The 13,710-nt window shown below is 40.2% G+C and overlaps 1 protein-coding gene across 11 annotated transcripts in view; it reads right to left on the bottom strand.

Moving 5' to 3' along the window:
- The window catches only part of LOC130906762 (NACHT, LRR and PYD domains-containing protein 12-like), a 50,830-nt gene that overhangs the window by 14,763 nt on the left and 22,357 nt on the right, over positions 1 to 13,710 (bottom strand). For all 11 annotated transcript variants that reach the window (XM_057821885.1, XM_057822144.1, XM_057821965.1 and 8 more), the window contains 7 exons: positions 9,779 to 9,949; positions 9,226 to 9,396; positions 8,761 to 8,931; positions 8,222 to 8,392; positions 6,224 to 6,394; positions 5,609 to 5,779; positions 5,074 to 5,244 (listed from right to left, as the gene is read on the bottom strand). In XM_057821885.1, the coding sequence (XP_057677868.1) occupies positions 5,074 to 5,244; positions 5,609 to 5,779; positions 6,224 to 6,394; positions 8,222 to 8,392; positions 8,761 to 8,931; positions 9,226 to 9,396; positions 9,779 to 9,949 (1,197 nt within the window). The remainder of the gene's footprint in view (positions 1 to 5,073; positions 5,245 to 5,608; positions 5,780 to 6,223; positions 6,395 to 8,221; positions 8,393 to 8,760; positions 8,932 to 9,225; positions 9,397 to 9,778; positions 9,950 to 13,710) is intronic.

The following is a 13,710-nucleotide window of genomic DNA, read 5'->3' as shown; positions in this document are numbered from 1 at the left end:
CACTCTGCTGAGATACCGATGTCACACCACCGCCCCGGCGCGGAGGCCGGTCGCTTATAGTGTTGTATCGGTCGTGAACGATTCGTTCTTTTTGAATGAATTGTTTGGAGGAATGAGACCGAACTAATCACCTTCTGCACCGATTAGTTCTTAAGGAATTTGGGAGTCGGGACTTGCGTGTGAGGGCGTTGAGCAAGCGGCACCGTCTGACATCGCGCATGACCAATCAGACGCCAGCCTCATTGCGGACAGGGGGAGGGAGCGGAAACAGAATCAGAGCATCCGTCACTCACTTCCACGTGTGGCCAATAAGCAGCCAGCCTGCAGGCGGGGGGCAAGACTAAGTTATGTCACTTCCCGTTCAGTGACTCGGTCCTCCGGCTCCTGACCGAGATTGCTGCTAGATTGTTGCAGCACATCTACAAAAAGCTAGATGCGGGCGTTAGTAAACGGCCGCCATCTTAAAGCAGTACACTTCCCTGCAAGGCTGTTGTAGCGAACCTTCCAAGCAAACCTAATTACCTTTTTATCTAAAATACTCCTAAATCGGTAAAATATTGACTTGAATCTATCTTTAAAATAGTTTTAAAAGTTTCACATGCCGAAAGTAGACAGAAGGGAAATTATGGAATAACAGGAGCAATTTTAACAAATTTAACGGTTGATTGACAACATTAAATTAATTGAATGTAGTTTAAAGCTGCTGATACAGAATGGGGACTGGAGTTTTTTATTTACTGTTATTTTTGTATATTTGTTTACTGCTATATGTTAACTTGATACTGAAATAGTAGTTTGGTTTAGCCTGAGAGTATTTTTGAACTATTTTGGAACTAATGTACAAAACATTAAAAAAAAAAAAAAAGGGAGGGGGGTGCATCAATAATCGTTTTATAATCGAATCGGAGCCTCTGAATCGTAATCGAATCGTTAGGTGCCCAAAGATTCCCAGCTCTAGTGGTTTGTGTGTCTCCATGACCCCTAGAGCCATGTCGGTGGGAGGCTAGTACTCCTGTCACATTCTACGAAGCTGAACAGGTCGAAGGGTAGAGTCCAGACAAAGAATGATCCACCTGTAGCAACTTGGGCCAATCACCCACCCTGCTGAAATTTAACTTTCAATTTGCAGTAGTTCATTTCACCGTTTGAACACGTTTTTGTAAACTACTGTCATGCCTACAATTTTAACAGTTCATACACATCTTTATATTTTAAAATGTTCAAATGACTCCGCTGAGTCCTACAATGTGTTCTGTTAATCTGGGCAAGTTATATTTTTAGCTGTAGACCTGCCTGAAGTCAGCTATGATTTCTCACAGAATTTCAACATAATCTGACCCTGACCTTGACTTAAATGCATTTTCTTGAATTCTTACAATCTCAAAAGTATCCCCAAATGAATGGGCATCCCTAACTTTGTTGGAAATGACACCTTAAGCGTCTTCCTACTCTGTTTGGTTCCAAAATGATGTGTGTTTGAACATTAGACACACTGGACTGGCAGCCATTTTGAATTTGACCTCTCCCGGGCCTCAGGGGTCAAATCAGAAATACCTCCACATCTGAAAATAAATCTTACGGTGTGTACTAGCTATGGTAGAAATTTCATGCTTTTCTCAAAAAGTGCACAATCTCTCACAATATGAGAGCGAGACCGCTGTACTATATATATGTTTTTTTTTTTTTTTAGGGAAGGGCAATTTTATTTTTGCAAATGATTTTTTTCTTTGATTGAAAATATTTTTTTGATTGAAGCAACTTTTCCTGGGATTGAATGATTTAGACACAAATGTCCTACCCACAATATGGCCCAAACGCAAAAAGGATTACTTTAATCAAAGAAAACAGTTTCAATGAAAAATGAAGTGTTCAAATGCAAATTTCTGAGTTTCAAATATTTTTTCGCATTCAAACATTTTTTTTCTATGATTGAAAATTTTTCATTTTTGATTGAAGTGATTTTTCTTTTGAAAATATTTTTTTTTTTGTTTGAAGCAAATTATTTTTTTTGATTAAATAATAAAACCACAGCTGTCCTAGCCAAAATGTGGCCCAAACGCAAAATTAAGTTACTTCAATCAAAAAAAAGTTGTTTGAATAAAAAAAAAAATAATAAATTCTAAGAAAAAGTTTACAAATGCATTTTTTGAGTTTCAAATGTATTTTTGCATTCAAACACGTTGTTTTTTTTTTTTTAATCGAAGTGACTTTTTCCCTTCAAATTGAAAATATATATTTCGATTGTAGCGACTTTTTTGTTGTTGTAGCAGCTTTTTTTTTTGCTGTAATAATAAAGACACAAATCTACCTATGTGTATTCGACTATCCTAACGTTAATTAAACTGAGAAATAGAGTGAACTCTGCTCAGCTTAAAGAAATGTTGTGGACTAAGGTTTACCCCCTTCTTCCCAATTTTTATTTTGCTTATGTGGTCTTAAGCAGCCTAAAGGAGCTTTCTTTTTGTTGTTGTTGAGTTTGGCTGTGCTTGTGGACAAAAGCAGTCGTGCTTTTCCGAAAGGAAGGCTCTTTTTTTAATTATTTTTATTATTCCCTGACTAAGAATTTTTGTTATATTTAGTTTATTCATACAGACAATTTTGAGTGGTATTAAGACATTTATTTTTTTGCATTTCTGAATAGTTAAGAGATGATTAACAATTTTGTATTTTTGTATGTTAATACACAAATTTGTGTTCAAATATTGCAATTGAAATTTCCGAATAAAATCCAGGCATTTGTTCTGGAAGTTTTCAAAATGTTTCCTTTGTAGTTTTTGAAAACAAAGGTTTAAATCAGTCTAAATCTACTGGAAATAAGATAAATTATCGGCCATTGCTTCAAGTAAATTTTAATCCGATTTCCTAAAGAAAAATAGCTATCTGAAAATAAACTTAACAGACTTATTTTAAGCAAAAAGCTTCTATATTTAATCTTTTAAAAAAACTTGTCAGAAATGTTCTTCAATTATATATTGTTCAAAACATCATTTGAAAGCATTTTTTTCTTGATTTAGGTGAAAAATGCTTAGGCTTAATTAGAACAAGTGGTAATATTTACTAGAGGTAAATGTAAGAATCTGACACATAAACCTGTTAACTAGCCTTCAAAACTCAAAACAAGATGAAGAAAATTATTCGACTAGATTGAAGAAAAACGATCAGATTAACAAATTATACTGTAAATTTGCAGTGTGTGAGTTAGTGTCAGTCAATACAGATGTACAGTGGGGCAAATAAGGATTTAGTCAACCACTAATTGTGCAAGTTCTCCCACTTGAAAATATTAGAGAGGCCTGTAATTGTCAACATGGGTAAACCTCAACCATTAGAGACAGAATGTGGGGGGAAAAAACAGAAAATTACATTGTTAATTTTTAAAGAATTTATTTGCAAATCATGGTGGAAAAGAAGTATTTGGTCAATACCAAACGTTCATCTCAATACTTTGTTATGTACCATTTGTTGGCAATAACGGAGGCCAAACGTTTTCTGTAACTCTTCACAAGCTTTTCACACACCGTTGCTGGTGTTTTGGCCCATTCCTCCATGCAGATCTCCTCTAGAGCAATGATGTTTTGGGGCTGTCGTTGGGCAACATGGACTTTCATCTCCCTCCACAGATTTTCTATGGGGTTAAGATCTGGAGACTGGCTAGGCCACTCCAGGACCTTGACATGCCTCTTACGAAGCCACTCCTTTGTTGCTCTGGCTGTGTGTTTGGGATCATCGTCATGCTGAAAGACCCGGCCATGTCTCATCTTCAATTCCCTTGCTGATGGAAGAAGATTTTCACTCAAAATCTCTCGATACATGGCCTCATTCAGGCTTTCCTTTACACAGATCAGTCGTCTATTTCCACCAAAAAGTTCTATTTTGGTTTCTTCTGACCATAACACATTTTCCCAGTCCTCTTCTGGATCATCCAAATGCTCTCTAGCAAACCGCAGATGGGCCTGGACGTGTACTGGCTTCAGCAGGGGGACACGTCTGGCAGTGCAGGATTTGAGTCCCTGGTGGCGCATTGTGTTACAGATAGTAGCCTTTGTTACTGTGTTCCCAGCTCTCTGTAGGTCACTCATTAGGTCCCCCCGTCTGGTTCTGGGATTTATGCTCACTGTTCTTGTTATCATTTTGAAGCCACGGGGGAAGATCTTGCATGGAGCCCCAGATCGAGGGAGATTGTCAGTGGTCTTGTATGTCTTCCATTTTGTAATAATTGCTCCCACAGTTGATTTCTTTACACCAAGCAGATTCAGTCTTCCCAGCCTGGTGCAGGTCTACAATTTTGTCTCCGGTGTCCTTCGACAGCTCTTTGGTCTTGGCCATAGTGGAGTTTGGAGTGTGACTGACTGAGTTTGTGGACAGGTGTCTGTTATAATGATGAGTTAAAACAGGTGCCGTAACGAGTGGAACCCTGTTAGACCTCGTTAGAAGAAGTTAGACCTCTTGACAGCCAGAAATCTTGCTTGTTTGTAGGTGACCAAATACTTATTATCCACTCTAATTTGGAAATAAATTCTTTAAAAATCAAACAATGTAATTTTCTTTTCTTTTTTTTCCACACTCTGTCTCTCATGGTTGAGGTTTCCCCATATTGACAATTACAGGCCTCTCCAACCTTTTCAAGTAGGAGAACTTACACAATTGGTGGTTGACTAAATACTTATTTGCCCCTTTGTATTTTATCATTTAGCCTATCAATTATATGGATTCTTATTGGTGAGAAATGTAGCCCTGGCCGCCGTTCACACAGTCTGTTTGGTCTTATCGTGTCCCGTCCACAGCAAAAAGTGTACTGTACATGCAGGTTGTGTTGTTATATCATCCCTACCAATATTGAGACCAAACCTACGCCCTTGGTTTTATTGACATGATGTACTCTATTTTCAATCACCAACAGGAACGCTCATGTGCTGGCTGTGACAATCTTCATTTATTTTGGATGTCGTCAACAAGGACGTTTGTCTCGTACGACTACGCTGAGTGAATCGTTCTTTTTGCTAATAACAGCAGTGATTCTATCTATTGGTCGACCGGAACCACAGAAGATTATGAACAGGAACAGCTCCTTACGTGAGCTTTTCTAAGGTGCAGTTTGGGCTGGCCAGTCCTTTCGAGAGGATCTCCACCCCTTCGGCCGACAGATTGTTCAGGCTCAGGTCCAGATCCCTCAGGTTGGATGGAGAGCTGAGAACGGAAGCCAGCGGGTGACAGCTGGCTTTGCCCAGGTCACAATAACTTAGACTGGAAAACACAGGCAGGAGGAAGACGTGAGCCAAACATAACGCCTGCTGACTTTAGTATGCTGCCTCGAATAATAGTAATAGATTTTAATTCAAGATGACAAATAAAAAAAAGAAATTACAAAACCTCATCGATAAAACTAATCATCTTATCGATGGATTGTATTTTGTAGTCATGATGTCACCAACAGGAACGCTCATGTGCTGGCTGTGACAGTCTTTATTAGTTTTGGATGTCATCAACAAGGATGTTTGTTTCGTTCGACCACACTGAGTGAATCGTTCTTTTTTGCGAATAATAGCAGCGATTCTATTAATTGGTCGACAGGAACCACAGAAGATAATGAATAGGAACAGCTCCTTACTCGAGGGATTCTAAGGTGCAGTTTGGGCTGGCCAGTCCTTTCGAGAGGATCTCCACCCCTTCGTCCGACAGACCATTGTCGTACAGGTCCAGATGCTTCATGTTGGATGGAGAGCTGAGAACGGAAGCCAGCAGGTGACAGCTGCCTTTGTCCAGGTCACACTCCATTAGGCTGGAGCACACAGACAGGACGAAGACATGAGAGCAAGTGAAAAATAACGCCTGCTGACTTTAATCCGCTGCCTTGAATAACAATAATACACATACAGACAGGAGGATGACGTGAGCCAAACATACAACCTGCTGACTTTAGTATGCTGCTTTGAATAATAATCATAGATTTTATTTCAAGATGACAAAAAAAAAAAAGGCAAATAACAAAACCCGATCGTTTTATCGATATAATGGATTGTATTTTCTAGTCATGATGTCACCAACAGGAACACTCATGTGCTGGTTGTGACACTCTCTATTTTTTTGGGATGTCGTAAACAAGGACGTTTGTTTCATTCGACCACATTGAGTGAATTGTTCTTTTTTTGGCTAATAATAGCAGTGATTCTATTGGTTGGTCGACCGTTACCACAGAAGATTATGAACAGGAACAGCTCCTTACATGAGCTTTTCTAAGGTGCAGTTTGGGCTGGCCAGTCCTTTCGAGAGGATCTCCACCCCTTCGTCTGACAAATTGTTCCCCCTTAGGTCCAGACGCTTCAGGTTGGATGGAGAGCTGAGAACGGAAGCCAGCAGGTCACAGCTGCCTTTGTCCAAGTTACAATTCCATAGACTGGAACACACAGACAGGAGGAAGACGTGAGCCAAACATAACGCCTGCTGACTTTAGTCCGCTCCTTTGAATAACAATAATAGATTTGAATTCAAGATGACAAATATACAAAAGAGCAAATTACAAAACCCAGGGACAAATCTGAAAAAACTAATCGTTTTATCTAAGAGTGTGACAATATATCGATACAGCGATATATCGCGATATTTTGCAACCCGATGGGCTATCGATATGCTCCCGCCAAGAATCGATACTTTTATTTAACATATTGGCCATACAATGGAGTATGGATGCTGTAAACTGCTCAATGTTTGTTGAGCAATTCCTTGGCGGTCCACTAGGGGTGCTCGGGAGTGGCGGTGAGGGTAAAGTGCGCACAAGTTGTCTAGAGAAGAAGAGAGGAAGCTCCAAGTGGGTTGAAAAAATAAAAAAGCTCCGTGAGAACGGTGGAGGAAAAAATGAGAAAAATATTGCTACAAATCACACATGAGGACACACTTTAGATTTTACACCAACAAGAAAGGAAGTAAGGTGAACAAGGACTTTGCTGTATGCAAGAATTGTCTAAGAAAAATAAGTTTCACTGGGAGCTGGTGACGTAGTGGACACCGGAGCTTGTGAGTTTCGCTTTCATCACTTGAGGTAAGAAAGTTTTGCAATGTAATTGACTTTTTAATTTACATGTATTATTTTGATGACATTTGGTGTTGAATGATATTAAATAAACCAGGACCCTAAACTGGATGAAAATGAATATCGAACAAGCCCACATGAATTTACCGATTTATTTGATATTATTTGAGAAACAAACTACACAAACTGTTATTACTGTCATTTTGATACAATAAACTATAAAAATGGTTTGAATAGGTTCCAAAATATATAAAGTGATGTGCATGATAATCAATGTAGCCTACATATTAAAAATAGCTAATTATTGCATTTTTAATTTCTATACATTCAATTCATTTTTTTTTTTTAAATTCAATACTTCCAACACAAAAAAAATCAGGATTTCAACTCAAACGCTATGAAGTAGCTAATATTTTTTGTTTTATTTTGTTCTTTTTAAGGTGAGGAAGACTGTGACTGAGCAATTATGACATCTTAAATGCTGAAGCAGATAGCGGAAGTGCTCAAACCAAGCAACAAAGGTCATAGACGAAGAAAAGACCCACCAATTTTATCATTGCCCCACTCCAAGCTCAACTGCTGACACCTACGGCACTTTTTATTTATTATTTTTTTTAAAGATTTAAAACTTTAAAGAAATTAAGGGTGCCATTCATCATGATCTCTCCAAGCGATATCAGTGGTCGTGGTTGGTTTCCTCTATATGTGCAGGGGCACAATTTGCAGTAGATTTATATTTTACATCAATGTTGCACAGAAAAGGTGTCACTGTTTAATAAATGACTTAAACAGTATTTTTTCTATTTTTAAATATCTTTTTTTTTTTTTTTCAACAGTTGTATCGTAGAATGTCATGTATCCAATTTCTGACCAATATATCGATAATCGCTGTATCGTGATATAATCGTTATCGTGAGCCTTGTATCACGAATCGTATCGTATCGTGAGGTGCCCTGAGGTTCCCACTCCTAGTTTTATCGATATGATGGATTGTATTGTCTAGCCATGATATCACCAACAGGAACGCTCATGTGCTGGCTGTGACGGTCTTTAATAGTTTTGGATGTCGTCAACAAGGATGTTTGTTTCGTACGACCACTTTGAGTGAATCTTTCTTTTTGCTAATAACAGCAGTGATTCTATCTATTGGTTGACCGGAACCACAGAAGATTATGAACAGGAACAGCTCCTTACCTGAGCTTTTCTAAGGTGCAGTTTGGGCTGGCCAGTCCTTTCGAGAGGATCTCCACCCGTTTGTCTGACAGATTGTTATAGCTCAGGTCCAGACTCTTCAGGTTGGATGGAGAGCTGGGAACGGAAGTCAGCAGGTGACAGCTGCTTTTGCTCAGGCCACACTCCATTAGGCTGGAGCACACAGACAGGACGAAGACATGAGAGCGAGTGAAAAATAACGCCTGCTGACTTTAGTCCGCTGCCTTGAATAATAGTAATAGATTTTAATTCAAGATGAGAAATTAAAAAAAGAAATTACAAAACCTCATCGATAAAACTTCTTATCGATACGATGGATTGTATTTTCTAGTCATGATGTCACCAACAGGAACGCTTATGTGCTGGCTGTGACAGTATTAGTTTTGGATGTCGTCAACAAGGATGTTTGTTTCATTCGACCACATTGAGTGAATCGTTCTTTTTTTTGCTAATAATAGCAGTGAGTCTATCTATTGGTCGACCGGAACCACAGAAGATTATGAACAGGAGGAGCTTCATACCGGAGGGATTCTAGGGTGCAGTGTGGACTGGCCAGTCCTTTTGAGAGGATCTCCACCCCTTCGTCCGACAGATTGTTCAAGCTCAGACTCAGACTCTTCAGGTTAGATGGAGAGCTGAGAACAGAAGCCAGCGGGTGACAGCTGCCTTTTCCCAGCTTACAATTCCATAGACTGGAGCACACAGATAGATAGATTTTTCATGATGACAAAAAAAAAGGCCAATTACAAAACCTGATTTATCGTTTTATCGATATGGTGGATTGTATTTTCTAGTCATGATGTCACCAACAGGAACGCTCATGTGCTGGCTGTGACGGTCTTTAATAGTTTTGAATGTCGTCAACAAGGATGTTTGTTTCGTACGACCACATTGAGTGAATCGTTCTTTTTTGCTAATAACAGCAGTGATTCTATTGATTGGTCGACCGGAACCTCAGAAAATTATGAACAGGAGAAACTCCTTACTCGAGGGACTCTAACTTGCAGTTTGGGCTGGCCAGTTCTTTCGAGAGGATCTCCACCCCTTCGTCCGACAGATCATTCTGGGACAGGTCCAGATGCTTCATGTTGGATGGAGAGCTGAGAACGGAAGCCAGCAGGTGACAGCTGCCTTTGTCCAGGCCACACTCTCTTAGACTGGAGAACACAGGCAGGAGGAATAAGTGAGCCAAACATACAACCTGCTGACTTTAGTATGCTGCTTTGAATAATAATCATAGATTTTATTTCAAGATGACAAAAAGGCAAATTACGAAACCTGATTTATCGTTTTATCGATATGGTGGATTGTATTTTCTAGTCATGATGTCACCAACAGGAACGCTCATGTGCTGTCTGTGACAGTCTTTATTAGTTTTGGATGTCGTCAACAAGGATGTTTGTTTCATTCGACCACATTGAGTGAATCGTTCTTTTTGCTAATAATAGCAGTGATTCTATTGATTGGTCGACCGGAACCTCGGAAAAATATGACCAGGAGGAGCTCCTTACTCGAGGGACTTTAAGAACAGGTCCTTACGTGAGCTCTTCTAAGGTGCAGTTTGGGCTGGCCAGTTCTTTCGAGAGGATCTCCACCCCTTCGTCCGACAGATCATTCTGGCACAGGTCCAGATGCTTCATGTTGGATGGAGAGCTGAGAACGGAAGCCAGCAGGTGACAGCTGCCTTTGTCCAGGCCACACTTTCTTAGACTGGAGAACACAGGCAGGAGGAAGAAGTGAGCCAAACATAAAACCTGCTGACTTTGGTATGCTGCTTTGAATAATAATCGTAGATTTTATTGACAAATAAAATAACAAAACCCAATGACAAATCTGAAAACCAATCCTTTTATCGATATTTTGCATTTTATTTTCAAGTGAGGATGTGAGCAACAGGAACACTCATGTGCTGACTGTGATGCAGTCTTCATTTGTTTTGGATGTCGTCAACAAGGCCGTTCATCTAGTCCCACCGCGATGTGTTTTTTTGGTTGTTTTTTTTAATTCAAGATTGAAACTCGGAATTTCCTCGAATTTCGACGTATTTGACATTCTTCAAGATTCTGAATTTGCAAGTGTTTCAGGATGAACTTCAGGTCAACATTTTATTTGCCGCCATGTACATTGAAATTGAGGCTGGCCAGCAATGAAAAATGTTCACCTCGATGAGCAGCATGAAATCCTCGCAATGAATCACACAAAACCATCATCAAATCAAAAGAAAGCAAGAGACCCGGGTATATAGAGACCTCTCGAAATGCGTCTTTCCTCTCGTTCAAACAGTCGCGAGTCAACTTCGGCACCAGTGCCAACCATTTCCGGTTTCCTAACGCTTTCACTCCCAGCCGTTTTTCAGAAGACATCGCCTTCTGTTCATTTGCGATGATTTTGGCCGTTTTTTCAAGCACCACAGGATATTGTGTTTGATGGCAACACAAACTTTTTTTGTTTTCAAAACATTTTTTGACTTTTCCGTTCTTCAGCGGTGAGCAGTTGAAAATCAGGAATCATTCCTGTTTCTATACGCCTTTGGTAGCATTCTGTAGATCTGTAGATTCTGTTCAGTTACAAACGGTTGAAAGTAAAGATGCACAATAATATCGGTTAGCGATAATTATCGGCCGATAATGGCAAGTATGACGTCACACAGATAATACAGATTTTAAATTATTCAACCGGTAATGGAATCCGATAAATAGATACTTGATTTTGCCTCCAATTGCGCGCAATCGAAGCAGTTTTGTCCAATTCTACACCGCCGCCTCCCCAAACCCTCCTCCCTCGGAAGCCCCTGATGCATGAGTGACGCGTTACACGACTTGTTTGAAGATGTTGGATATCATGGCAGCTCTGTCAACATCGTGGGTTAATTTTTCCGTGTGCGAAACAAACGGCGCTCTCGCCATCTGCAAAATATGCACTCCAGAAGTTCCACGAGGCAGAAAGAAAGCGTCCTCATTCAACACCACGAAGCTAATCAGACATTTAAAGCTGCATCACAAAGATATTTGGACTGAATACGAGGCTGCTGCTAGTGCGAAGGCTAAAGCGAACGTAAACAAACATAAACTAAGCTAAGCTACGAGACTTCTGACGATCGAGAGACGCTTTTGGCGGCTCGGTCTCAGGCAGCGCCGCCGCCACTCATCTCCGGCCCAACTCATTAAGCACCAAGGAGAGACTGAGGCCTGGCGCAGGTGCTCATTTGGCCGACGGACGGACGGACTGAAGAGCGCAGGCAGGAGGGGATGCTAGGCTCGGTCGGACGAGAGACGTTTGTTTTTACCGAAGTGACCTGAGAAACAAAGCCCCGGATGAAAAAATTATGCATTTTATACGACCAACATTCTTTGTGAAAAGCATGCTGATCACATCAGTTTCACCACAGACATTTGGACGCGTGACGTCAGTCAAGTAAGCATGCTTATCATGACAGCACAGTGGTTAGATGATCATTTCAACATGCACCAAACCACACTCACAAGAAGTCAATCAGTCAGTGATGTATTCAGTACGCTATAAATTTATGAATAGGCATGTGCCGGTATGAGATTTTGACGGTACGATAAGCTTGAGCAAAAATACTGCGGTTTTACGGTATCACGGTATTGCAATCATAGCTCCAAAATAAGTTATTTTGAGATGTATGGGTTAAAAAAAAAAAAAATCTGGGATTTTTTTTTTTCTTTTTTCAGAACATATTTGCAAATTTTAACATGAATATAATGTTAAAATAAATAAATAACATATTTTAAATAAAAATTAAAATGAATAGAACTTATAGACTATCGTCAGGCACCTCCGTGAAGTTGGCCCCCCATCAGACGCAAATTTATATAAAAATTATGTCAATCGTTTGTGCTATGATTGTGCTGGTTTGTGCTGCAAAAAGTTTCGTTTGTGCCATCATCGTTTTGCAGTTATTAAACATTGTTTTTTAGGTCATCCAGAGTTCACCCAGCCCCCCATCTGTGGCAGAATGGAACCCCGGTGGTGTCATTTGATTCTGCCTCGTTAGTGCTGGATTGTGCTGAAAAAAGTTTTGTTTGAACTGCTACGGTTTTCGAGATATTCATAAAAATGTACAGTGATGACGTCACGCGCAGCCCCCCATCAGACGCAAATTTATATAAAAATTATGTCAATCGTTTGTGCTATGATTGTGCTGGTTTGTGCTGCAAAAAGTTTTGTTTGTGCCATCATCGTTTTGCAGTTATTAAACATTGTTTTTTAGGTCATCCAGAGTTCACCCAGCCCCCCATCTGTGGCGGAATGGAACCCCGGTGGTGTCATTTGATTCTGCCTCGTTAGTGCTGAATTGTGCTGAAAAAAGTTTTGTTTGAACTGCTACGGTTTTCGAGATATTCATAAAAATGTATAGTGATGACGTCACTCGCAGCCCCCCATCAGACGCAAATTTATATAAAAATTATGTCAATCGTTTGTGCTATGATTGTGCTGGTTTGTGCTGCAAAAAGTTTCGTTTGTGCCATCATCGTTTTGCAGTTATTAAACATTGTTTTTTAGGTCATCCAGAGTTCACCCAGCCCCCCATCTGTGGCGGAATGGAACCCCGGTGGTGTCATTTGATTCTGCCTCGTTAGTGCTGGATTGTGCTGAAAAAAGTTTTGTTTGAACTGCTACGGTTTTCGAGATATTCATAAAAATGTATAGTGATGACGTCACGCGCAGCCCCCCATCTGCGGCGGAATGGAACGGCGATGATGCCATTTTTTTCTTCGTCGTTAGTGCTGGATTGTGCTGAAAAAAGTTTTGTTTGAACTGCTACGGTTTTCGAGATATTCATAAAAATGTATAGTGATGACGTCACGCGCAGCCCCCCATCTGCGGCAGAATGGAACGGCGATGATGCCATTTTTTTCTTCGTCGTTAGTGCTGGATTGTGCTGAAAAAAGTTTTGTTTGAACTGCTACGGTTTTCGAGATATTCATAAAAATGTATAGTGATGACGTCACGCGCAGCCCCCCATCTGCGGCGGAATGGAACGGCGATGATGCCATTTTTTTCTTCGTCGTTAGTGCTGGTTTGTGCTGAAAAAAGTTTTGTTTGAACTGCTACGGTTTTCGAGATATTCATAAAAATGTATAGTGATGACGTCACGCGCAGCCCCCCATCTGCGGCGGAATGGAACGGCGATGATGCCATTTTTTTCTTCGTCGTTAGTGCTGGTTTGTGCTGAAAAAAGTTTTGTTTGAACTGCTACGGTTTTCGAGATATTCATAATAACGTGTAGTGATGACGTCACGCGCAGCCCCCCATCTGCGGCGGAATGGAACGGCGATGATGCCATTTCTTTCTTCGTCGTTAGTGCTGCAAAAAGTTTCGTTTGTGCCATCATCGTTTTGCAGTTATTAAACATTGTTTTTTTTTTTTTTTGTAATGAAGACGGTGCTCAACTTTTTTTTTCGGTCATCAAGAGTTCAATTGACTCACCCCCTCACCTCCACATA

Source organism: Corythoichthys intestinalis, chromosome 1, assembly GCF_030265065.1.
Source record: "Corythoichthys intestinalis isolate RoL2023-P3 chromosome 1, ASM3026506v1, whole genome shotgun sequence".
NCBI classification, from domain to species: Eukaryota; Metazoa; Chordata; class Actinopteri; order Syngnathiformes; family Syngnathidae; genus Corythoichthys; species Corythoichthys intestinalis.
This window is presented reverse-complemented; position numbering and strand designations above follow the sequence as displayed.